This window comes from Peromyscus eremicus, chromosome 15, assembly GCF_949786415.1.
Source record: "Peromyscus eremicus chromosome 15, PerEre_H2_v1, whole genome shotgun sequence".
NCBI lineage: Eukaryota > Metazoa > Chordata > Mammalia > Rodentia > Cricetidae > Peromyscus > Peromyscus eremicus.
This window is the reverse complement of record NC_081431.1, coordinates 53,056,802-53,084,184: the sequence shown is the minus strand read 5'-3', so window position 1 is coordinate 53,084,184 and position 27,383 is coordinate 53,056,802. Positions and strand designations below refer to the sequence as shown.

General features: G+C 37.4%; 1 protein-coding gene across 1 annotated transcript in view; it reads right to left on the bottom strand.

Moving 5' to 3' along the window:
- Window positions 1–233: 233 nt before the first annotated feature.
- Cfh (complement factor H) overlaps window positions 234–27,383 on the bottom strand; it is an 83,677-nt gene continuing 56,527 nt past the window's right edge. Inside the window, exons 12-22 of the mRNA XM_059280089.1 lie at window positions 27,148–27,321; window positions 26,221–26,403; window positions 25,954–26,133; window positions 23,118–23,294; window positions 20,418–20,594; window positions 20,022–20,231; window positions 19,225–19,398; window positions 18,461–18,637; window positions 14,957–15,133; window positions 9,203–9,385; window positions 234–3,639 (exon numbers count right to left, since the gene is read on the bottom strand). Coding sequence (XP_059136072.1) covers window positions 3,419–3,639; window positions 9,203–9,385; window positions 14,957–15,133; window positions 18,461–18,637; window positions 19,225–19,398; window positions 20,022–20,231; window positions 20,418–20,594; window positions 23,118–23,294; window positions 25,954–26,133; window positions 26,221–26,403; window positions 27,148–27,321 — 2,033 coding nt within the window. The 3' untranslated portion in view covers window positions 234–3,418. The remainder of the gene's footprint in view (window positions 3,640–9,202; window positions 9,386–14,956; window positions 15,134–18,460; window positions 18,638–19,224; window positions 19,399–20,021; window positions 20,232–20,417; window positions 20,595–23,117; window positions 23,295–25,953; window positions 26,134–26,220; window positions 26,404–27,147; window positions 27,322–27,383) is intronic.

Here is a 27,383-nt window from a genome sequence, read left to right as displayed (position 1 = left end):
TGGGGTGATAGAAGAGTTATAGAAGAAAGAACAAAAAATTTAAGAGACACTATGGTGATATTTTATTTGTACTGAAATGTGATTTTATTTATATGTTAATAAATAAAGTTGCCTGGGGTCAGAGCTAATAGCAAGCCATAGCAGAGCTGGGCATTCATGGTGCATGCCTTTAATCCCAGCACTTGGTAGGCAAAGCTAGGTAGATCTCTGTGTGGTCAAGGATACAGCCAGCATTGGAGACATACACCTTTAATCTCAATACCATAGAAGACCTGGAGGGCTGTACAACAGACAGTGACGAGGCAGTCATGTGGTTGGTTTTACAACCAATGAGAAGGCAGAACAGAAAGTCTATATAAAGACAAACAGACAGGAAGTAGCTCCTTTTTCGGAGAGGTCTCTTGGCTGAAGAGGCTAGCTGCAGCAGATGCATAAGGCTCTTAGCTCTGATCTCTTGGCTTTCTTCTTTGCATTGGTTCTGTGTTTCTTATTTAATAAGATGGTTGGTTACATCTACAAGAAACCATAAGGTGAAATTTTTGGCAAACTTCTATAAATGAACAAAGATCAAAATTAAAATATGAATACATGATGTTCCCATTGAAATTCTTATAGACACTGATGTGAATGTAACAATAATTGTACCAGAATCTTGGCATCTATATTGTCCTTTTCAGGAGGTAAATGTTCAGCTTTTAGAGCTTGGAACATTATCTCAAGTGAAACAGAGCATGAGATGAGTCAAATATCATGGCCAAAAGGACAAAGAGGAAAATTAAAGCCATATGTGGCTAATACAGTTATGATCAATGGAGAGATGATTTATTACAACAATGGAATGTGCAGATTAACATTCCTTCAACCTCAGAAACAAATCATAAACTAACATATGTTTCTGAGAAAAACATTAGAAGGTATTATAAAAAAGTCACCGACCATCCAGATTGTACAAGCACAGGGCACAACAGCTGCTGACCTTTCAAAGACATCAACATCCTTACCTTTAAAATGGTTAACACACAAGCCTGTATGGGTTCAGCAATGGCCTTTAATAAAAGAGAAACTACAGGCCTTAGAACAGCTGGTACAAGAACAGTTAAATGCTCAGCATATTGAAGAATCAACCAGTCCTTGGAATTCTCCTGTATTTGTTATTTAAAAAGAAATCTTGTAAGTGGAAAAGGGTAACAGATCTAAGAGCTATTAACTAGGTAATTCAGCCATTGGGTTCTCTACAATCTGGAATTTCTTTGCCTACTCTGTTACCTAAAGAATGTCCTCTTATAGTTATCAATTTAAAAGACTGTTTCTTCTCAATACCCTTACAAAAAAATAGACAGAGAAAGGTTTGCCTTCACAGTGCCTACTTATAATAATTCTCAGCTGGTTAAGAGATATCTATGGAGGGTTCTCTCACAGGGAATTTTAAATAGCCCAACCCTGTGCCAATATTTTATAAGACAGCCATTGGAAATAATATGTAAACAGTTTTCTAAATCTATAATTTATCATTGCATGGACAAAATTTTATTAGCTGATTCAAATGCAGATAACTTAGAAAGAATGTTTGAAAAAGTAAAGAAAATTTTGCCTTGTTGGGGATTAGAAATTGCTCTTGAAAAGATAAGAAAATGAGATTCTATTAATTATTTAGAGTATAAAAAAGGTCTACAAAAATTAGACCCTAAGAGATGCAAATTAGGAGAGTTCAATTATAGACTCTTAATGGCTTTCAAAGATTATTCAGAGACATTTCCAATCTATAGACCACTATTGGAGTAAAAAATGGTGAACTGAGTAGTTTGTTCAAAATCTTAGAGGGTGACAAGGACTTAAATAGTCCAAGAGAATTATCAGCTGGAGCTGAGAAAGAACTGGCTTTGGTGGAAAATAAAATACAGGAACACATGTAGATCATGTGGAACCAAAACTTGATTGCATTTGGGTTATTTTACCCTCTAAGCATTCTCCTACATGAATTTTAATGCAGAGGGAAGATATTATATTGCTATGGATATTTCTAGCAATTAAACAGAATATAAAATTAAAAACTTATGTGGAAAAGATCTTTGAGATAATTTTAAAAGGGAAATTGAGACTTTGTCAATTAGCAGAAATAGGCCCAGCAGAAATTTTAGGACCTTTAACTAATGATGAAATTGACAAATTATGGGCAGAAAGTGAACCTTGGTAAAGAGCTTGCAGGAATTTTCTGGGAGAGATTAACAGCAAATCTCCCAAAAGTGATAGAATTCAACTTATAAAGATAGCTAATTGGATCCTGCCTCGCATTGTATGGGAAACACAAACAAAAAACCTATTATGTTAATGGTAGATGTATTGAAATATAAAGATAAGTATTAATACTCTTCAGTTTATACTGGAATTACATCCTGACTAGCCAAGGTATACTGAAAACACTCAGTTTAAATCCGTTTTAAATACCCAATTTCTATTAATTGGAGTAAACCTCCACGGGACCTTAGAATTGTTGCATGGTTTACTTGGCTGAATAAGAACAATGGTGAGTTACTGCCGCCCATTTTCACAGTGTTAAATTACACATAGAGAGCTCAGGAATAAAGATAAAATCATAGCAGGATTTGCTGAATAATTATTACCTTTTCACTATCATAAAGTTTATGTCATGTCCATCTACTGTAAATTAGAAACTGTCTTTAAAGATATTAAATGGCAACTCAACAAACACTATTACTTCTAAAGATAAATACAGTGCTTTTTAAATAAATTTTATTGTATTTATTGTTATTTTACATTTACTAATTTGGGCACAAAGTATGCATATGCTCATTGCCTGTTTATCAGTTATACAGAGTATTTATAGGTTTATGTCAGGGACAGAACCCTATACCCAGTTAAATTTTAATTCCTTTGTATAACTGCTTGAATATTTCACTGTGCCAAATAACATATTCAGAAATTCACACACAAAATATTTCCTAGATTTGTTTATTAATATAAAAGTAGTATTTAGCAATTATTTATATTCATTGGTAATGTTAAGTATGACAGTTTGATTATTACATATTTGTGAGATAAATACTGATGTAAGATGAAACAATATTTCTTCTGTCCACCAATAATCAGAGTCTTAGATCAAAACATATTAAAGAAGAACAGAGAGATTTTGAAAAGTGGTGGATAGAAATAGACACTGAAGTAATTGCATCTATTTTATTACCATTGGTTACTGTGCTAGCGCACAGCCCATTCTGCTTTAGGAGTTCTGAATGCACTACTTTGCATTTGAGGCAGTGGTCTCTCAGGCTCTAAATCAATCACCATATATCAACACAAGTTTATATTTATGAGAAGAAATGACTTAAACAATACTTGAAACATAGATTTTTGAAACTATACTATTAATATTCATGCACATTTCTAAACAAAGGTTCATTCATCCGTTGTACCAATAACGTCTTTTTGAGCATCTGGGATAATTGATGTGACCATCAATGCACTTTGTACGTAATGGAGGTGATGTTTCTGTCAGTTGATATCCATATTTACACTGAAATTCAACATTGTCCCCTGATGGAGAATATAGCTTTTGCTTTTCTTTCCATCTCAAAGTTATGTTATGTCTTTCCATAATTTCTTCTAATATTACACATGCATCTGAAAGAAAAATTACCAAATGTTTATTAATACATAAATCTACAGAGACTCAGCTTTCAAGTATTATTTCTCAAAGTTTTTAAAAACCTGTATTAAACCAGCACATAGAATTAGTTCATATTGAATAGCAAATGGCATCAAAACAATGTTTTTAATGTGATAGTTATATTTCAACAAGGATTCCTAACATCAATGAAACGGGACATTTGCAGTTGTTTGCATTGATTTAGGTATTGGGCAAAGGTAAAAAAAATTTAACCTTGACATGTATATGATATTCAGATGTAATGTTCAGTGAGATAAGTATACTTACAAATACTATTAGTAGTCAAATCATAACCACCTTCATAATGTTCATTATTCACTCACAAGATTGTAACTATGAATAGTGATTATTGTATCATAGACTTAATTTTCATAGTTTTAAAAATAAATCTTTTAAATTACCACACTAGATAAGTGACTAACCTGCTTGGAAAGCAGCTTCTGCAATCACCACCCTGGCCCCTGGCCTTTCTTACACTGCTAGAAAACCAAGAGGACATAATGTCCAAGTTCATGCTATCTCTATCCAATTTGTTTAGTGCTGCCATCCTGCCCCACAACACATCTGATCACACACTACTGTAAAGGCTGGGACTAAGTGCTAAAGAGTGGGTGGCAAATTCCCATAACCGCATCTCCCATTGCAGCATCTGGTGTCATGCCACTGTCTAGTCAGAGGAGAATCCACTGACCTCTCTCTGCTGAATAACCCTTGCAAGTAGCAGATCTGCCAATCACAGTTTCTGAGAAAACCTGCATCATCTTCTATGAGCTACCATACCCACTGTAGGAGTCTTGACAAAGTGAGCACCCTACACCCTGAGCTGTCTCTATCACCCCACCTGGGCTGATAAGTGTCCCCACTTCAGTATAATTCACAGAAACAGTGGTTCACATTGTGTCCAAAGGTGTTAATTACTGACAAATAACCCATAGGTGCTATGAGGAAATCACTCCTGCACCATAGGCCAAGATACATCTCCAGTAAAGAGCTTCTTACTAAGGAAGTCTCCATAAATATAGTGTATAGAAAACTGATCCAGCAGATATGAAAAAAAACACGAGAAATATGAAAAAATGGAAGACAACAAGATTCTTCCAAAGTTGCATTGCTCCTCCAGTAACAGACTCCAAATGTATTGACACAAATAAAAGATCTGTTGGAGAGTTTTTTAAAAAATCATTTTTAAAATACAATTATTTCCAAAGGAACACAGAAAACATAATTAAAGAAGTGAAAAAAGACAATGGGGAATATGAGTGAAAAAATGGAAAAGATATAATTTGAAACAGATTCAGATCCAAGAATGGGAAATTAACAGCTGTGTAATTTCAATAAAAATAGGTCTGAAAATGTCATTAGAAGCAAAATCCTGACCATTCCAAGTGGCAATTTTAGCTCTTTAGAAGTTTAGTGAGATGTATCAACTGGGAGTTAACCAACCAACCAACCAACCAACCAACCAATAACAAAAAAAAGCCTAAAATATTTAAAAATGGAATGAATGCATATCTAACATAGCTAGCTAACAAAATATTCTCGGGAGAGAGCAACACTCAAAAATGAAACATAGCTACCAACATGAAAATTAAGTACATACAAATCATACAAGAACAGAAGATACAAAAATTAAGTATAGAGAAATGTTGCTGGAGAATTTCTCTCCAGCTCCCGCCATCAAGTCCCGCCAGTCCCAGAGCCCATTTATAAAATAAACATATAAATTCTTACATTATTTAAACTGCTTGGCCATTAGCTCAGGCCTGTCATTGTCTAGCTCTTACTCTTATATTTAGCCCATTTCTATTAATCTTTACTTTGCCATATGGCTCATGGCTTATTGGTACCTTACATCTTCCTTGTCCTGATGGCGGCTAGCAGTGTCTCCCTCTCAGCCTTCCACTTCCCAGAATTCTTTTCCTTGTCCCGCCTATACTTTCTGCCTAGCCAATGGCCAATCAGTGATTTATTTACTGACCAATCAGCAACACATTTGACATACAGACCACCGGGATCTTCCCATGCGGCTTGTCATGATGGCGGCTGGCAGTGTCTCTCTCTCTCAGCCTTCCACTTCCCAGAATTCTTTTCCTTGTCCCGCCTATACTTTCTGCCTAGCCAATGGCCAATCAGTGATTTATTTACTGACCAATCAGCAACACATTTGACATACAGACCATCCCACAGCAGAGAAAAGTCAAATATATGTGCAAAAATTCTCTTAAAAATTTGTTTCAGAGCTGGTAAATGGTGGCTTATGCCTGTAATCCTAGCTTTCAGGAGGCAGGGATCTCTGTGATTATGAGGCCAGCCTGGTCTACAGATTGAGTACCAGGACAGCCAGACTACACAGATAAACTTTTCTTGAAAAAAAAAATTTGTTTCAGATATTTCAGAATTAGTGTTTATTAAATAGATATACTATAAAAATTAATTTTTAGTTCAATGAAAATTCCAATGCTATATTCTATAGGCTTAGAAAAAATATCAGAAATCTTATCTGACCACAAAAGAGCTAAAAGCAATGCTAAATAGTAAAAACACTGCTGGAGGGATCCTAATATCAGAACTCAATTTATAATCCAGCACTATAGAGATAAAGACAGACTAATACTGGCGTAAATATACACAGATAGATTAAAGGACAGGAATTGAAGACCAGTTATGACCACCCATTTTGGAGAAAGGGTATGAAAACATGTGCAGGAAAGAGAGCCCATTGACAAATGTTGGCTCTGGCAAAACAGGATTTCTAACCATAGAAGAATGAAATCAGACTCTTGTCTTTCGCCTTGAACAAAAATCCATTCAGATCAGATCAGAGACCTTAAATAAGAGCTGGAAAATGGGAAGTTTTGGAATAAAACATAGGGCTTCCACTTCAAGATACTGGAGTAGGCAACTTTTTGAATAGAAGCCCAGCAGTACAGAAACTAACACCAAGTATCAACAGGTGGAACGACTTGAAAACAGAGTTTCTGTACAGCAAAGGACACACTCAGCAGAGAAAACCCAGCCTACAGACTGGGAGAAAAATCTTAACCATAGGCACCCCAGACAAGGGGCTAATACTTAGAATTTACAAAGATTTAGAAAACTTTAAACTGAAGTAAACAAGATCGCTCAACAAATGGCCATATGAACTGAATAGGCAATTTATCTTCAAGTTTCTTAAAGTTTATTTAAGCTTTTAAAAACATTTCAGTGGGAATTCTTAGAGATGTTCCACCAGTATCAATTTTTATCGCCTCCCAGAAAATTAAGGATAATTCAATCCATCTATATTAATAATGTACTACATTACATAATTGGATGAATGATAAGTTCAGTGATCATTTTAATAGATACAGAGAAAACATGATAAAACTGTGTGTATCTTCAAGATTAAAAGATCGACTGAACAGCTTAAGTATATTTAAGAGAATACAGCAGAATCATTGAATGCCATAAAAGGTATGTACACCTGACATACCTACTGCCACTGCCTTGCTGTATGTAAAATGCCCTAAAAATTGACTACAGAGAGCCTTCTTCCAGCACCAGATAGGAACAGATGCAGACACCCACTCTCCACATTATGTACAAAGAGAGCGTTTAAACCGAAGGTCTCCATCAAATCCCTCCTCTTGGAGCTCAGGGAATCCCACAGAAAAGGAGGTGGAAAGATTCTAAGAGTCAGAGGATATGGTAGACACCAGGAAAACAAGATCCTGAGAATCAACTAAGCAAGGTGCATATGAGCTCACAGAGACTGAAGCAGCAAGCACAGGACCTTCATGGGTCTAAAACAGATCCTCTACATATATATTATAGCTATCAGCTTAGTATATTTATGGGACTCCTAACTATGAGAATGAGTGGGTCTCTAACTCTTTTGCCTGCTCCTGGGACTCCTTTGCTCCCATTAGGTTGTCATGTCCAACATCTGTATCATAGTTTTTGCTTTATCTTATTATATTTTATTTTGTCATGTTTGATTTTTATCTCCTAGAAACCTTTTCTTTTCTAATGAGAGACACAAAGGGAGTTGATCTGGAGAGGAGGGGATATGGGGAGGAACTGGGAGGAGTAGAGGGAGAGGAAACTCTAATCAGGGTATATTGTATGAAAAGGGTATAATTTTACTGCACATTGCTATTAAACAGAAACTAAGATGGGAAAACTGTCTCGGTGCCAACCAATTGATGAATTTATAAGATAATGTGGTATACTCTTATGTGAAATATAGTTCAGACATTATAGATAATTTTTATTATTTTAGTTAGAAAAGGGCATTGAAGAATGTTAAGTGAAATCAGCCCAACACAGGAATACAAGTCCTTTGTGTTCTTTCTCACACAATGGGAAAAACAACTAAAATTCCTCTTGAATGCCTGACAGTGATTAATACAACTTAAATGATTTTTCTAAGGGAAGGGGAGATTATATAAGGGACACTGATTTTTAATAACTGCAAGATATATACAGGTGTAGTGATTTGAATAAGAACGACCTCTGTACTGGGTGATTTTTTGTGTCAACTGGACACTTGACACAAGCTACAGTCATCAGAGAGAAAGGAGCCTCAGTTGAGAAAATGCCTCCATGAGAGCCAGCTGTACAGCATTTTCTCAACTAGTGATCAATGGGGGAGGAACCAGGATGTGTGGTGCCATCCCTGGGCTGGCAGTCCTGGATGCTATAAGAAAGCAGGCTGAGCAATCCATGAAAAGCAAGCCAGTAAGCAGCACCCTTCCATGCCTCCAGGATCCTGTCCAGTTTGAGTTCCTGTGCTGATTTCCTTTGATAATGAGCAGCAATAAGGAAGTGAAAGCCAAACAAACCTTTTTCTCCCCAACTTGTTTTTGGCCATAGTGTTTCATCACAGCAATAGAAACCTTAACTAAGACAGCCTCCATAAGCTTATATATTACTTATCAGGGAGTGGATCTACTTGAAAAGGATTGGGGCTCTAGCCTTGTTGGAGTAGGTGTAGCCTTGTTAGAAGTGTGTCTCTGGGCATAGGCTTTAAGGTTTCAAAAGCCCAAGCCAGGCCCAGTCTCTATAGCTTCCTACTGCCTTCGGGGCCAGATACAGACCTCTAGGCTATTTCCCCACCACCAAGTCTGCTGTGTCCCACCATGCTTCCTGCCCCCCCCCATGCTAATAATGGACTATACCTCTGGAACTGTAAGCAATCACCAATGAAATGCTTTATAAGAGTTGCCAGGGTTATGGTGTCTTTTTGAAGCAACAGAGCACTGTTGAGACAATGGGTATGGAAGTATCATGCTGGCACCATGTTTTATGGACATAAATACATGTTAGCAAAAACAAAATAATAAAGAATAACATGCATAATTATATTTGTCACTTATTTTTACATAAAAAATTAATAATTTTACTTTCTTCACAAGCTGATATTTGGCAATGAAACACTAAGCAAAAGAGTACTTTTAGTGTGTGAATGTTATTAACAGAAAAATATCCGTATCATGAAACTGAATCTCCTATGATCTATAAGAATGAGGTACTTACGTAAACATTTTGGTGGCTCTGACCACTCTCCATTTCTACATGTTATTTTCTTGTTGCCCTGTAGTTGGTACAAGGACTGGCACTGATATTCAACTGATGATAATGGTGCATACACTGGCAATGGGAAGGAGGTGATGTCTCCATTGTCAATAGGTGGAGGAGGCCCACATTTCCCTGTTGAATCTACGAGTACAACATTTGAATGTTTGAGAGATCAAATCAAAGTACAGACTTAAACAGAACCAATGAAAGTATAATGTTAAACAAGACTTTAGTGATTTCTGGCTACAGAAATGAATACTAGAAGAAATTTCAATCATTTAAACTGAGAGTTACAAGTTCTTCCTTCCTTCTTACCTAAAGCACTTACTTAACTGGAACAAGCATATCTGCTCTGAAGTCTTAACAGGTTCTGAGCACACAGACTCCAGTGTAGATAGGTAGTGTTTTGTTGTTTTGAAGACAACAGAGTATTTTTTTTGCTCTATATATTCCTGTTCTTCATTATCATTTTTTAGCAACACATATTTGTAGACAACAATTTAAAGCTTTTAAAGTTACAGAATGTAAAAGAGGCTTTCTGGATCCATGATAGGGGTGAAGTAAGTACAGGCATCTATATGTCATTCTTTCTAGGTACAACTGGAATTCTTGAACATAATATGTTTAGTAAACAATATAGGAACAGGGAAGATATTGATAATTCTAGTTAGATTCAGGATTCAACTAAGTGTACTACGCTGTGTGATATTTGTTTCCCTTCTGGACTGCTGATTGTGCTAGTGAGGCCACAGGAAAAGATGAAAATCAAATACTGATGATATGTTCTGTTGAGTAAGGCCTCAACAGGATCATCATGAAACTAAACTGAACTCCAACATTGTTTAGAAGAAAAAAAAAGTGTTCAAAATTCAAAGAAAATGTTTTAGCATGAAGTAAAATGAAAAAGGTTGGGCATAAGGCATGCATGTGCATATTTAAGAGCTAAGTAAACTCAAACAGCACAAGTCCCATGAAGTTCATGCAGATACATGTATTGAAACTGCTTAAAAAAAATCTTGAAAAAAAATCTTTATAAAATCACCAACTGCACTGGATCAAGATCCAAAAGAAAGTGACTTTCCATCTACTACCAGGAAAAAGGAGAAATATGACTGATAATCACAGAATATAAACACAAATTAACAAAAGAAGAGATATATCAAACTTACTAGGAATTGTTTTACATGCAAGTTATCTACATACAGAGATTTTAGTGGTAGATTAGGCACTTAGAGTTTCTTTATATATATGATATAAATTTATGCATCAGCAATATATAGCTCATATTCAATAGTAAGTGACTTATTGAGGTAATTTGGGAAATTTCTGTTCTTGTAAAACTAATATACTCACAGAAAATACCTCGTGTGTGTGTGCGTGTGTGTGTGTGTGTGTGTGTGTGTGTGTGTGTGTGTTTGGTTGGTTTTTGTTTTTTTGTTTTTCCAGTCTGGGTTTTTCTAGACCAGGATGGCCTCAGACTCACAGGTATCCCCCTGCCTCTGCCTCCCAAGTGCTGGGATTAAAGGCATGCAGACACCACTACCTGGTGAAAACTCCCATATTTTGAATTCAACATGTAAGAATATCCCTGGTGCATGAGCTGGCTTTCTGGAGCCCATTACCTATGGCTGGAGGCTTTGCTCACCCTTGATGCAGGGGGGGAGGGGCTTGCTCCTGCCTCAGCTGAATGTACCAGGCTTTGTTGACTCCCTTTTCAGGGAAAGGGGAGGTGGGTTAGGGGAGGGAGCTGGGGGGGCGAGTGGGAGGAGGGATAAGAGGGGGATCTGTGGTTGGTATGTAAAATGAATATTTTTTTTTAAAGGAAACCCTCATTGCAGCTTGCCCCTTATCACATGTGGCAGGCAGGAGAGCTGGTCCCTGGGTCATTAGAGTCGGAGAGCTGGCCCTGCCCCTCACCAGCTGTAGAGTGGTCCCTGCACCTGGCCAGGGCAGTACAGAAGAGCTGACTTTGTTGGTGGGGCTTGTGTGAGCAGGCCCCTTCTTGTATAATATTAGAGGGACCAGCCTTAATATTATACATCCCACGGGCTCAGGAGAGAGAACTACTAACAGCCAGGACTGTTTTTGGGAAATAGGATCTCAGCACACAGAGCTCTTAGTCCAGTCATTTATTCTTCCAAATCTTCTTCTCCCTCCTCCTGGGCCCTGGGAGTCCCGGTATATATACACTAACAAGCAGTAATCCCTTGGCAGTGCAAAGCCAGGCTTCCAGGGTCAAATGGAAGGGTGATAAGAATCACATAGAGGGGCAATAATTGTTAATTACCATTTGCAACCCCAAAGGGAAGTGACTAATGGGGAAATGAAGTAACTAAAGGCTAAATTCTGGTAATATCTAAAAAGAGGGATCTTATGTGCTCAACTATAGTCTTAAATGTGATTGGTTGAAAATGTTAAGAATCTATAAGTTGCTAGGTCAATGGGAGAAAATAAAACTGCCTTCTTTTTTCCTGTGACTCCTATCTGTCCAAGCTATCTACCGTTTTTCTGCAGGGTGGGGGAAAGTGTGCTCGGTCATAGGCAACCGGTGTACAGCTAGATGCCTCTGGTGACAGTTAAAGGGAGATCTGGAACTAGAGGTAAGATTTGGGAAAGGAGGAAGTTAAGCTTAATTGGCACATCAGCCAGGCCTTCTCAAATGGGTAGTCTGGACACTTAAGTCTGTTCTTAGAGAGTGCAGAGGTATCTCTGATAAGGCACTTTTCTCCGTCTGGGGATGGACCTGGCCGGATGCTGCCAATGATGATAATTACAGGGAGGCTTGAACTGGGGTTCTGGCTGAGCATAGCTGTCAGTGCAGGTTATCTAAATATTCCTTTAGTAGAGGGGATAAGGTGCCCAATAAATGATGGAAAAGTTACAATAGCATGCAAGAAACTCATAGCAAGAAATGGCTGATAATCAAAAACCAAATATCACCAAGGCTCCTTGAGCCTCAGCTTGACCTCTGGAAGGCCCTTGGCTTCTTCCAGGTATCAGCTTTGTCATAATCAGCTGAAATCCTACTTTATATATTTTTGCGGCTTGTAGCAGCCCCTAGGGCATGAGTGTAGGAGAGCTAGCCCTCCTTCTGGCATGTGGTGGCATGGGTGAGGGAAATATGCCCTCCCTACCCTCACACCTTGCCATCTGCATCAGGAGGAAGAACTAGCTTTTGGTGCATGAGAGTGGGAGAGCTGGCCCTGCCCATCATGGGCTGCTGCACTTGGCAGAGTGGACCCTGCACCTTGCCTGGGCAACACGGTAGTCCTGGCCCTGGTGGTGTGGATACAAGTGAGCTGGCCCTGAGGGAGTGAGAGGAGAACTGGCCTCATCCATTCATGCCTGCTGAATTAGGTGAGCTAGCTGAGGCAGTGCTGGAGAGCTCTCCATGATGGTGAGGATGAAGGGGAACTGGGTAGCTGACAAAGCCAGCTACCACTCAGGCCCAGACCCAGGACTACAAGTTGGCCCACCCCAACATCCACCCATCTATGAACTGCTTGAGCACATGAAGGGGCCAGTCTTGTGGATCCAAATCTATAGGATTTCCATCACACAGGGCAACAACAGGATATCCACAAAGAGTCCCAATAAGGGCCCAGTATCAACAGTGTAGCAGAAGTCAAAGGCCTCATATGCCATGGAGTGGCAAGGGTAAGGGAAATATGCCTCCCAACCCCTTGCCACCTGAAACAGACAGGCAGGAGAGCCAGATCAGGGACATGAGAACAGAGAAGCTGGCCCTGTCCCTCTCCAAATGCAACAATCCAAAGTGTGGGCACTGCACCTCTCTTGGGCAAAACAGTAGAGCTGATTCTGGTGGTGTGAGTGCATGTGAGCCAGAACCTAAGATGTAGAGCAGGAAAACTGGCCCTGCTCCTTGATGTCTGCTACATTGAGTGAGATAGCCAGGACAATGCTGGAGAGCTTGCTATGGGGGTGGTGATGAGGGAAATCTGGCCGGCTGACCAACCCAGCTATCACCCAGACTCAGAACCAGGACTACAAAGTAGCCCATCCTAACATCCACCTCACCTATGAACTGCTGGAGTATGTGAAGAGGTCAAACGTGCAAATCCAAAGCTACAGGATCTCCATGACACAGGCAAAAACAGAATATCCAAGAGGAGTCCCAGTAAGGACCCAGTATCAATCGATTAGCAGAAGCCAGTGGCCTTGAACCAGATCAATGACTCATTGCAATAAACACTTACAAGTAAAGATGTATGGACCAAAGGGTATACTATGTGACTCACTGGACCACACTACAACTTCAATGCTGAGAAATTTTTGTTTGTTTTGTTTGGGTTTTGGTTTTGGTTTTGGGTTTTACTTCTAAATTTTGTTTTTTGGGGGAGGTAGACAGGGCAGAGGGCAGAAGCAAGGGGACAGTGAGAAGAGTGGGATCAATATGCACCATGTGAAATTCACAAGGAATCAATAAAAAGGTTTAAAAAAAGAAATGAGGAAATCTAACAAAGAAGACATTGTATTTTACTGTGTGAAGATATTCTATTTCACTACTTATTTACATTTCAAAGTAAATATTTTGAAAATCTTTTCTCAATCCTCATATAAATGTATTTTATCCATTTAATATTCAATAAATAAACAAGTGGTTTAATATTAAATGTGATGGATTTTTCCTTAGTGATAATTGTTCCTCTAATCTGATAGAAATTTAGCTGAAAAATTGCCACCATAATTCTTCATTAAGTTCACCAAAAAATTAAAACTTTATCAATATCATTTTATTTTCATTTTCTTATTGTTTTTTGTTGTGAGCCTATCATTTAATGGCTGAGCCATCTCTAGAGAGCTCTGAGTCACCAAGAAACAAGTACTGGATAGCCCAGAGTAATAGGATCAGTGCCTTGTGTAGTCATCATCAGAGAGGCTTCCTCCAGGAGTAGAGGGGAGTGGGTGCAGAGACCCACAGCCAGACATTGTGAGGAGTCTAAACTGCAGGTGTTGATTGGATCCCTCTCTTGGGGATTGGGGAGCCCCACAGAAGAGGGGGAGAGAATATTGTCGAGTGAAAGGGAATGGAGGACACCAGGAGTACATGAATCACCTGAATTACTATGATGGGCTCACATGGGCTCTCAGAGACTGAAGCAGCAAACACAGGCCTGCACGGGTCTGCAGCAGGTGCTCTGCATATATGTTATGGCTTTTAGCTTAGTGGATGTGGGTGGATCTCCAACTCTTTTGCCTGCTCTTGGGACTCTTTTCCACCTATTGAGTTAGGTTGTGCTGCCTCAATAAGAGGGGGTTTGCCTTTTCTTATTGTATCTTGTTTTGTCCTGTTTGGTTGTTGTCTCTTGAAGGCCTGTTCCTTTCTGAAGGGAAATGCTGAGGGAGTGGATCTGGAGGAGAGTGGATATGTGTGTGTGTTGGGGGTGGGGGAGGTGAGTTGGGAGGAGTGGAGGGAGGGGAAATTGCAGTAGAGATATATTGTATGAAAGAAGAATCTAGGGTTGGGGATTTAGCTCAGTGGTAGAGTGCTTGCCTAGCAAGCACAAGGCCCTGGGTTCGATTCTCAGCTCAAAAAAAAAAAAAAAAAGAGAGAAGAATCTATTTTCAATTTCAAAAGAAAAAAGAAAATTAGAAAAATGTTTATTATATGAATTACTTCACTTTATCTTCACTAATGTACAGTAACCAAATTACATTATCAAATAAACATTAGGAAATATGATGGCCTACCTTTGCATTTTGGTGGCTCTGTCCAGACCCCATTTTGACACATCACTTCTACTTCCCCAAATAGTTCAAAAGACTTATTACATTCATACCGTACTTTCGAATTGGGTGGATATTTATCCATGGGCCTTGTTATTATAGTAGCATTTTTCACAAGTGGTGGATCCACACAAGAATTGTCTAAGGAGCAAAAGAAAGTATCATTACCTATAAGATTCCAATCAACACATAAGATTCTAAATGTATTTCTCAACAGATGAATAGATAAAGAAAATATGGTATATTTACACATACACACACAAATGAACTCGTGAAATTCACAGGTAAATGGATGTAACTAGATAACAGTCAGTCTCAGTGAGGGGATCCAGACATAGAAAAACATATATGATGTATATTTGCTTATATGGATACTAGCTGTTAAGTCAGTGATAGTCAGGTTATAATCCATAGACTAACAGAGGTTAGGTGTAGAGCAAAAGACCAGGAGAGGGAGTCTCCATAGCATAGGGAAATAGTATAGATAGTTATGGAATAGGGAAGGCGAGGCAAGGTACAGAATACATGGAAGTACAACTAAAATTAAGCATCACTTGAGGGATATTATAGGAACATAATAAAGTAGAAACTTCCTAAAATACATACATATACGAAGACAATGTAAATGAAATAACCAAAAATGAGACAGAGCCCCAATGGACAACTCTTGTTATCAAATGAAGCTTCTAGTACCAAGATTGGGTTACATCTAATTGAATTAGTGGCCAAAGATGTCACATGAGAACTTCCAAAACACCCAGGCTTTTGGCAAGACTATAGGTTGTTTTACCAAACTGGTGGCAAGGACACGTTGTGAAAAACAATAAATTCACAACTCACTGAACACAGCAAAGTCAAGCTGGTGCCCACATATAGGTTAGCATCTTTGGTAAAGGAAGATATTTTGCATTTACCAAAGTAGAAACATAAACACCAACCCATCCGCACACCCTTGATCTATAATGGTGTTCTGTCTGCAACTTATGATAGGAAAATGGAGACACCAAACAGCTGTGGATGATTGATTGATAAATAAAACACTGATTGGCCAGTAGCCAGGCAGGAAGTATAGGTGGGACTAGCAGAGAGGAGAAGGCTGGGAACAGCAAGGCTGGAGCAGAGGAGATGCTGCCAGCTGCTGTCAGGAAATGATGTTAAGATACCAGTAAGCAGCCACACTAGTGGAAGCCCATGAACTGTGGACTGGTGGCTGTGGAGCCCCCATGGGACTGGACTAGGCCCTCTAGATACGGAAGATGGTTGTTTGGCTCCAATTGTTTGGGGGGGGGGCACCTAGGCAGGGGGATAGGGATCTGTCCCTGGTCTATGGGTAGGCTTCTGGAATCAGATGCTTGTGGTGTGACACCTTGCATAGCCTTGGTGCAGTGGGAAGGGGCTTGGACGTGCCTAGGCTCAGTGTGCTGGGCTTTGCTGACTCCCCATGAGAGACCTAGATTTGGGGGATGTGGGGATGTGGGATGGCTTGGGAAAGAGGGCTGGGGTGTAGGAGGAGAGATGAGAGGGAGTTTGTGGATAGCATGTGGAGTGAGTAGAAAATTTCTTAATAAAGAAAAATGAAAAAAAAAAAGATACCAGTAAGCCACGAGCCACGTGGCAACTTATAAGTTAATCTATAGATTAATAGAAATGGGTTAATTTAAGATATAAGAACAGTTAGCAAGAAGCCTGCCATGTCCATACAGTTTGTAAGCAATATAAATCTCTGTGTGTTTACTTGGTTGGGTCTGAGCAGCTGTGGGACTGGTGGGTGACAGTGGGCCAGGCAGGAAAACTCTAGCTACACCAAACTTGTTGGATTGACCAAAGAATATCAAATATAAACTAAGAGCTCCTCCATGAGGTGTAACCCATATCTGACACTGCTTGGGTCACCAAGAACCTGAGACTAGATAACCACTGTGAAACCAAATATGACTCTTGTTAAAAAAAAAAAAACAAGAAAACAAAAAAAAAATAGAGATAAAAGGACTCCACATGACCTTCTTCTATACTCTTAAATCAGTGCCTTGCTCAGCTGTCATCAGAGAAGCATTTTCCTGCTGCAGATGGGAACAAATACAGAGACCCAAATAAAGACATTATGTAGAAACCTTGGAACACTCCAAGATTTGTCATAGAATGACTCAATCAAATCCCTCCCTATGTGGCTACAGAAGAGGACGCGGAAAGAGTAAGAACCAGAAGAGATAGAGGACACCATGAAAGCAAGGCCTTCTAAACAAACAAGATTGATGCACATATGATCTCACAGAGACTGAGTTAGTATGCAAGAGCCTGGATGGGCCTGCACCAATGGGGTTCTAGAGCTAAAAGGAGCAGGTGACACAAGCCTACATCCCTAACCTAGAAGCAATTTCCAATCAATAACCACTGGCAAATAAAAATTTAGAGTTCTGCAAGGAAGTATCACATGAAAAACAAACTACTCTTAAGGGCAGGCTGCATAAAAAAACCCTCAAGGATATCTTTGGAGGTTCTTTGTCTCATAATGTCTTGTTAGGGCTTTCTTTTTTAAAATTCCATTTTATTTTTCTGTTTTGTTTTTGGTTTCACTTTATTTTATTTATATGTTCCTTCTTTCTTTTAACTCTACACGTCTTTTGCATATGTATTATGGCTTCCAATTTAGTGCTTTCATGGGATTCCTGAGTGTGGGAATGAGTGGGGCTTGCAGTTTCTATCAGTCTCTTGTTTTTTCTTCAGCTCTTTCCCCTCAGATTGTTTATTTTGTCCCATTCCAATACGATTGTTTTGTTTTATTATTCCTTAGAAGGCTGTTACTTTTCTGATGAAAAATTTAAAAGGAATTTGTGCAGATGGAACATGAGGTGGGGAGGAACTGGGAGAAATAGACAAAACAGAAAACATAATCAGAATATATTAAGTGAGAAAAAAATCAGTTTTCAACATAAGGAGGAAAACATTGTTCAAGAATAACAGAGGTATAAGAAAATGATGATCCAACAGAATATCCTAATATTGTAACAAACAAAGTATCTTAATATTGTAACTGATTAGGGAAAATGAGACATAAACAAGACCTCAGTTGAAAGGTGATTATTTAACTATGTATTTACAAATGTTTATAGCCTACAGCAAAAGTTTTCAAACTGAGTTTGCCCAGAATCCCTAAGGACATTATAGATGACTCAAGGTCTCACATCCAGATGATTTTTCTATTTATGATCTTTAGAATGAGTTCCTCAGTATTACTTTACATTTATAATACTTGGTCAAAAATAATGATGATGCTGGCCATGGAACCATACTCTGAAGATCATTACTCTATTAGCCATCAGGTTTTTAATTCCATGCTTTTATTTTAAAAATAAACAAATCTCATCTTGCTTTTAAAAGCTAACTTTTGCCCACTTTTAAATTTTGCTAGACCTTTTTACCAGTCCTCTAAGACTATAATAAACACATGTTGAAAGTGCATCAAACTACCTTTGCATACCACCTCTCCAATCCATTCGCGATTAACACATGTCACAAGGTTGGACCCATTCACATGATAAGAAGGTTCACATGTGAATGTCACTTGTTCACCTGACCTATACGAATATTTTTCCTCTTCTTGGGGTATGGCATTTTCAAACCTGGGCAAATTTTCACAATCTGTTACTGAAAGAAAAAAATATACAGGGTTTTGTTTTCAGGAAATTGTAGGAAACACAATGTATGCAGCAATATTTAGGTTCATAGAGACCAATAAATAGCGTAGAGTTCCCATTTGACTTAGTTACATTGAAATGTGCCAACTTTATAAAAATAAATAAGGTAGGAATGACATGGGATATAGACTACTGATAGTTATAATTATTGAGATATTTTCATTTTGCTTCAAATTTCTTATCTCATAGGAAACTATGACATATTTCTACTTTTAAGTTCACCAAATGTGAATTAATTATAGTTATTATTTAAAAACATTAGAGCACATGTAGTTGCGGTGGCATTGCTATAAAAACCATCACTGTAGTGATGAGCCTCTTGAAGAGAGCCAGTGTTTTCCAGAAGTCTGAGGATGCTGATAGCTCAGGATACATGACGTGAAAACGAAGTATAACTATGTTTTACAGTACTGTGTTTGTCTGCCAGCATCCAGTAAAACCTTCTGATGTGCTAGATTTACAGCTTACTTTCTATTTGTGCCAAATATAGCTTGAATTAGATAATCTATTACACAAAGAATAAAAAAAATACTATACCCATGCAAATGGGTGGCTCGGACCACTTTCCTCCTACACATTTAATCAATGCTGATCCATTAATTCCAAAGCCTTCAGCACAATTGTATGTCACCTCTTCTCCATGTTGGTAACTCTCTAGTTCATGAGACACAATACCATGATCGATAGAAGGTGGAGGTCCACAAGGAAGTCCTGAAAATAACACAATGAGAGGAACAGAGTGAGATGATTCGACATTGCACTAATTCAGAAACTCACTCGCATACGTCAATTCTATGTGTGATAGTACTAGAAGGAAATGTTAACAAGATGTTCCATCACAGAAGAGATGGAGAGTGCTTCCTAAGACCACCTTCTGTTGCCTTGCATCTGCTAAACTGCTTACACACCAAAAAAGAACTTGACACCAAAATATCTGAAAAATCGTAAGTGGCAAAAAGAATAAAAAAAACAAGAAATAATATTCTCAGGAAACCTCCCATATATTGCAGGTGAAACACATTGTGGGGAAAAGACACTGAGGAGTTTAACACCTGGTGACAAGTCAAACACTACAACGCACATGAGCAGGTGAGGTCAGTAGAGTATGCATCGTATTTTAAAAAAGAAATGCAAGAGTAAAACTAGATTTCAAGACAATCAATACAATTAACAAAAGCAGGAGAGATTGAATTATGCAAATAGAAATTTATGGTAAAATATATAAACAATTATATGTGCCAATCTAAATCATTCTTTCTCCCAGTTTTCATGAGAGTAGCTTATTGGTAAAGACTTATTCTAAAACCAGAATTAAATTTTCATGCTGTTCTCACCAACACAACGAGGTGGAGCACTCCACTTTCCCATGTTGCAGGTTACCCCGTGTTCCTCAGCCATCCTAAATCCATCCTCACAAACATAGTTGAGTGTAGTGCCGTGTTCATGAATTCTGGACTCCACTCTGTCTCTCCTTTCTTCTGACACTCTGGGTAATTTAATAGATCCATGGTCTATGTCAGGGGGCTGGGAACATGGAATTTTCACTATATGAAGAACAGAAATGAAGTAGTGAAGCATAAATAAAAAGTTTACATTGGAAAATAAAAACAGTTTGGATTATGTCTCCACAGTTTTCATGTTAAGCCCTAGTTTTTCAATATTCCCCCTTCACCTGAGTTCTCTTCAGTATTTAAAGAAGGAATGTTGTAGAATAAGTCAGAGCTACTGACCAATGCAGCGTGGTAATGACTGCCACCTTCCATCTCTGCACACCATTTCTTCTGTGTCCTGTATTATGTAATTGTCTTGACAAAGAACAGATACTTTTTCTCCATCCTGGTATTTCACTGTGGTTTGCATCACTTGGGCATTTGGAATCTGTGGTGGAGGAGGGCAGGATTCTTCCTCTGCTCGTATAAAACATTGGAAATCAGATTTCTTGAATAACTACAGTATCTTAAATTATTGAAATAATGATTTTCATTAAACAGAAAACTAATTATGACCCACATAATAATTATGTACATTTTATACTTTTCACCTTCTATAGCAATTTAATATCTATTCTTGTCCTCCCTTGAATTGTTCTCATTCATTGTTTTCTAAAGCAGATTTGCAGTATTTTATAAGACTCATTTCAATTACTTCTAGCCTTTATGATGTTTTAAACTAATTATAAGCTGAAATATCTAATTAAGGTTACATGGAGATTTCTCTAGGGCTGTGTATGGATACCTATGAGGTAATCTGTTGGATTAGATGAAAAATCCTGAGATAGCTTTTCAATGGAAGTCATATTTTCATTTAGTTAATACACGAGTGACTTTTCTTATTGCTATGACAGAATATCTGACCAAAGCCACTTAAGAAAGGAAGAAAGTAAGGGTTTAATTTCGCTTATCATGCAGGGAAGTCATGGCAGCCCAAGTGGGGAGCAGCTGCTCACATTGTATCTGTAGTCAGGACACACAGAGAAACTAATGCTGGTGGTGATGCCACCTACATTTACAGTGAATCTTCTCACCTAGGTTAACCCAAACTAGAAATGTTCTCACAGTCATGCTCAGAGGTGTTTTTTCTAAGTGACTGTAGATTCTTTTAAGTAAACAACAAATATAACCATCACAGTTTGGTAAATATTTTGGCATTGACTCCTGGTCAGAGTATGGAGTATATGGTTCAAAGTATGTTATTCAAAATTTCAAATACCCTGGACATCCTATTGTCTTTAACTGGTTAGAGATGTGAAAACTGATGGTATGCATCCAGGATAACAAGTAGTTAGTACTGGCATTAACATTTTTTTGAAAAGTTTTGTCTAAGTCACTACAAAATCAAGACAGCTTAGATTCATCCCTCTGACTCAAAACACGACAGTATGCTTTATTAGTGATTATTAATATCATTTTTTCTATTTATGATTAAGTATAGTAGAAGAATTAGAAAGAAATGAATGTTGGTGTAGTACATATATTTTTCCACATTCTTTGAACAACTAACTAGCCATATAGGAAAGAAAAAAGAATTACCACCTTTCTTTGTACTATAATGAAAATGATACCAGACATGATAAAACCAGAATCAACTGCAGAATGACATTTGCACTCCATTACAATACATGCAATAGGTGGATTTCAAAATGGCATGGAAATATTTTCAGTGAATTTTATTCTTTAAGAAATAGTTTAAAATATTGAGTGAGGCAGGCATCCAAAATAACAATGATAAACACAAATAGGGAAGCAAAAGTAGTGGGATGAACTCTGCCTAGTTGTGTGGAATTGGAGGTATCCTACGATTCAGAATTTTCTAAGTAAACAGATTGGTTGTTACAAGAATAAATAAGTTATTAGATTGATAGTACACACAATCATACAGACATGCATAATTACTAAACATAGGCATAGGAAGGGCACATCACATCCATTGTGATGAGTAAGGGACCATTAAGACACAGTGGTAAATTCATGTTGATGAAATTTGCTTGTGTGTTTTAAACTACAGGTCATTAACAAAGGTAATATTAATTTCTAAATCATCTTCTCTATTAAAAAGTATTTTTCCAAGATTTGTTATGATACAGTGTTTTCATATATGATAGAATAGTGAATCCATGAAATCTCAAAAGCATGGTCATCTAAACAAGACCTGCATAATGGCAATACCAGTTGACATGTCAACATGGATAGGGGAAATCTTACAAGGCCCTTCCCCTACACCAGCGTTTCTCAACCTGTGGGATGTGACACTTTAGGGGTCAAATAACCTTTTCATTGGGGGTCACTTAAGACCTTTAGAAAAACAGAGATATTTATATTGTGATTCATAACAGTATCAACATTACAGTTATGTGGTAGCCACGAAAACAGTTTTATGGTTAGTGATCATCACAACATGAGTGACTGCATTAAAAGGGTCACAGCTTTGGGAAAATTGAGAACTACTGCCCTAGATGAAGAACTACAGGCAATTAATGGCTATTTAGTGTAGGAGAATCAATCTTATACAGGGATGAGTGAGCCAACAATTAGGTTATCCAGTCTCAAGTTCTTAGTCCTAATCACATATCCATAGGAGAAACAATAAATGGACTCATCAGGCTGAATTTATATATACAAGTTTATATATATATATAATATATAAGTTTATATATATATATATATATGTGTGTGTGTGTGTGTGTGTAGTGTGTGTGTGTGTGTGTGTGTGTGTGTGTGTGTATGCAGAAGAGGTCATGAACTGGACAGGAAGTACAAGGGACACAAGAGGTGTTCAAGTAGAAGAGGGAGAGGTAAAAATGATAAAAATGCAGGATTCACATAAGAAATTCTGAAGAAAATTTACTGTGTTTTAATAACTCAAAGACACTACTGTCACAGGTGAGAAAGTACTAGAATAACCACTACAAGAAAATGCAAACAAGAGCTTACCTCTACAGGTTGGCTCAGGATCCCACCTTCCATTGATGCAGGTTGAGTGTTTATGCTCCTTCTTTCCTCTACATTTGTAACCAATGCTAACATTGTGATGAAATTCTTTCTTATTGGGTTGAATTCTGTCCACACCAGTTACCTTTGGTGCTTTACACTTCTTCAGTTGATCTGTTGCTATGTGAAAATAATTCCAGGAAAAATTACAAGAAACAATTAGAAGAAGTGAGCTAGCTGCTGTATCAAAATAGCTACACAGTCCATGTACAAATGAAACTATTATTTATGCCTATAAATTTTGTCAATTAACATGCTAAAGTGACCATACAGAGTGGTATACCGTGTGAGAACTAGATCTCATGTCCAGTCTTGTACATCTCAGAGAGTTTGTGTTGTAAAGTGATTTGTGGACTTGGCAACTCAAGTACATAGGAAATCAGTGTCTCAGATGCGCGACATAGGAAATTATTGTGAAATGACCAAATTTGTTGCTCTCCCATTATCTTAATTATAGTCCATGATGTTAAAAATATTAAAATGAAAACATGAGCAGATAGATGATAAGAAGTTTGCTAGTTTGAATATCCTTTTTGATAGATGTGTTATTAAAAATAATATCTAGATATATTGTGTATGAAACAATTGTTTCAGGGGGAGAATTTGTATATTATATGCTTGTAGTCACCATCTCTTTATATTCCCTTCATAAGAGTCTATAAGAAGTTATTTCCTATGCTAGATCATCCTATAATATAACAATACTGTGTCATAATAATAAAACTGTTTGGTTGTGTTATGACTTAAGTAAGGGCTATATATACACCTTTTAATGTGTTATGTTTTATAATTACTAACTGAAGATAAGAATTCTTTTTGAATCTGACAAAATTTCAGTATAGGTCCTGGATAACATTTGTTAATAATCTGAAATGTAGAGTGAAATGTGTATGGATAGAGTAAATAAAAGTAAATGATTAGTCAAAGTAATATAACTTTCATCTAAAACAATACTTAAAATATTGACCGGAGTAATTCAAGAATTCAAGACACCTGAGAATTAGTCCCTTCCTTAAGATTGGTTCACAGAAGACAAAAGTTATAAAGGTAAGTGAAGAAAGACCAATAGTCATGGGGGCCTGGTGACTGTGTGATTGATCTGTTTTATAAGAATCTCTTATTTGTCAAGAGAAAGCTAAAGATATGGAGAAGGATAAGAATGTATAGTGTCAGGATAAAAATGTCTTTGCTGTAAGTTTAATGTTGTAGCACAACTTATGATAACTGAAGAGGGTCATATGAAGGTCAATACAGGCAGATCAACCATCAGAATAAAACTCAGAAATCTGAACAAATAATAAAACATAACTTTGTAACAGAATGGAGAATTGTTTTCATTCCTGATATGTCTGACTTTTCACCCATATAAAATTATTTTTAAACAGTTTTAAAATAGTCATGTGAATAGGCTTTAAAGCATTGAAGGTAATGTGTTTGCTTAGCAAAAATGTAATGATTAATTGTGGAAGCACTGATTTACATGGCAAACTGTTTTTGAATTGGTCGTTCTTCTGTGTATGGAGAACATATTCCTAAACAACACAGGTATAAGTTCCCTTTCTAAAGGAGCTCCATGTTTCTCTGGCATTAACCAACACTAAAATCCCAATTAAGAGTAAATTCTGGGTATCAAGGACCATTCTGAAGTAATGAGCCAGGAACATTATAAGAAAAACCCCAGTTTCAGAAAAAAGTGAATGTAGGCACCAAGATGCTTTTAACTACTCATTAAATTCAGTCACCAGAAGAAAAGGAGGGTTATTGCAGAGAGAAATTACCCATGGGATAATGTCACCCACCTAACCCCAGACTTTTTGGTACAGCTGAATTCTATAGCCAATGAGAGGACTTATGACCCTACCCTCATCACACTGACTTCAGCTTGCAGCATGTAGAGTGGACAGAAGTGTAATGAAAGTTCTGGGAGAGTAGGAAAAGGGTGCTTTCCATACTTTATTTCTTAGCTTTCCATGATATAGAAGGAGAGTGTTAGCATTCAGGCCCGCTCCTTGGGGACCTGCCCAGCATACTGAATCATCTTTTTTTTTTTTTAATGCTCAATCATACCACTAGGGCACATGCTCAGCTATGTTCATAGCAGCATTATTTGTAATAGCGAGAACCTAGAAACAACCTAGATGCCCTTCAACTGAAGAATGGATATATAAAATGTGGTACATATACACAATGGAGTACTACTCAGCAGAGAAAAACAATGACATCATGAGGTTTGCAGACAAATGGATGGATCTAAAAAAACAAAATCATCCTGAGTGAGGTAACCCAGACTCAGAAAAACAAACATAGTATGTACTCACTCATAGGTGGATACTAGATGTAAAGCAAAGGATGACTAGACTGCTAATCACAACTCCAGGGAGGTTACCTAGTAAAGAGGACTCTAAGAAAGACATAGGGATCGCCCAAGGCCTCTTTATTGCCATTTTACAACAATAACAGAGAGCCATATAATAACAGCAATGGTATTTTGTAACTTTGTGGTATCTTCTTGAGTATTATTATTTACATTTAGTCATATAAAATTCATAAACAACAACTAGATTTAACTTGAGGTAAACAATCTTTTATAGATTATATTAATAATTTTCATTCTTCTGTAGACACACATTAAATTATAAAAAATAAAAGTTTGGATTCATATTATGTAAGACTAGATTCATCCAAGAAGAGTTCTAACTAAATATATATATGGAAATATTTCTGCAATAAAAATATTACACTTCATTAAGTATCAATTTGGGGTACATAACCTTCTTACCTACACACTGAGGAAGCTGGGTCCACCTTCCACTAATGCATGAAACTGACCCATGTCCAATCATTGTGAAGTTTTCTGTGCAGTTGAACTCCACTGAATCTCCATGATGGTAGGGAGGGACAAAAAACTGGACAAAGCCATGCTCAAGTTTAGGAATGTCTCCACATGTTCTCTCCTCCTCTGCAGAAAGATGTTTCACAAATGTGTATTTATAATTAAAGCATCACATGAGATTCAAAGCCGTGTTTACGTATTAACACTAATTACCGACACACATCGGCAAGGTTGTCCACTTCCCATCAACACATTGGATCTTATTGGGTCCCTTCAGGAGAAATTTAGGCTTGCAATCATATTCCACCACTTCACCATGGCTGTATTCTTCTTTCTTTGTTCCCTTAACTTCTCCATTGAGAAGTTCAGGAGGTTGATCACATGATTCTACTTTACCTATTGTGGAAATATTATGTAAGTATAAATGAAAATGTCCATCTTTCAGTCTAGAAATGTAGTTAATGAAAAATCTTTTAAGAACTTATTTACCATCTCAATTTTTATAACACTTTACTAAATCAATAGTATTTACACTAGATTGACATTTCACAGTTTGTAACATGTCTATTGAAATAGCATTGTTCACATATTGAAGGTGGTACAGTGTGTGGTAAACCTGAAACCTTGAAAATGCAGGAAACCTAGTCAACAATTGTAGTTGTGTCAATTATAGTGATTTTTCACACTCTAAATATTTTTAACATACAACTATCAATTTGTAAAACTTGCTGACACTGTAGGAAACATCTCTGATTAATGTGTTTTAATTTTTAATAAATGCTAATGAATTCATGAAAATTGGCTTTCATACAGTTTAGACATTCTCTATGCAATGTGAGGAAATGATTATGCTATAAAAATGCCAGTATAAATGGTAATACAGACAAAATGAGAGACATCTTTGTACTCTCAGCCATCATGTCTACATGTTTAAATACACTGATAACATATTTTAAGCTAGTCTGGGATTAACCTTGTAAAAAGTGACTGTGCATTAGCCATACAACCTGCAGCTTCATCATGGCTGTCTATATGTCTGGATATGTTTAAGACTATGGACGCAATGTAAGACTAGGGGATATTAGGAGAAGGAAAATAAACTTCTGATTTTCATTCACCAAATGTAAAACAGATACTGACCTTTACATGTTGGGAAACTAGGAGACCATCCAAAGTGGTAGCATTGCACTGAATCTGTTCCAACTCTGTGTTCTTGTTGGCAAGAAAATTTCAACAAATCTCCAACTTTATATTTGTCATTCCTGGGATTGACAGTTAAGTGTGGTTGTAGTAAGGGGATGCTGCATTCTCTTTCTTGAAAAGTAAAATAATTAGAGAATACATTTAATCATTGAGAAGTAGTTCTCTCTCTCATG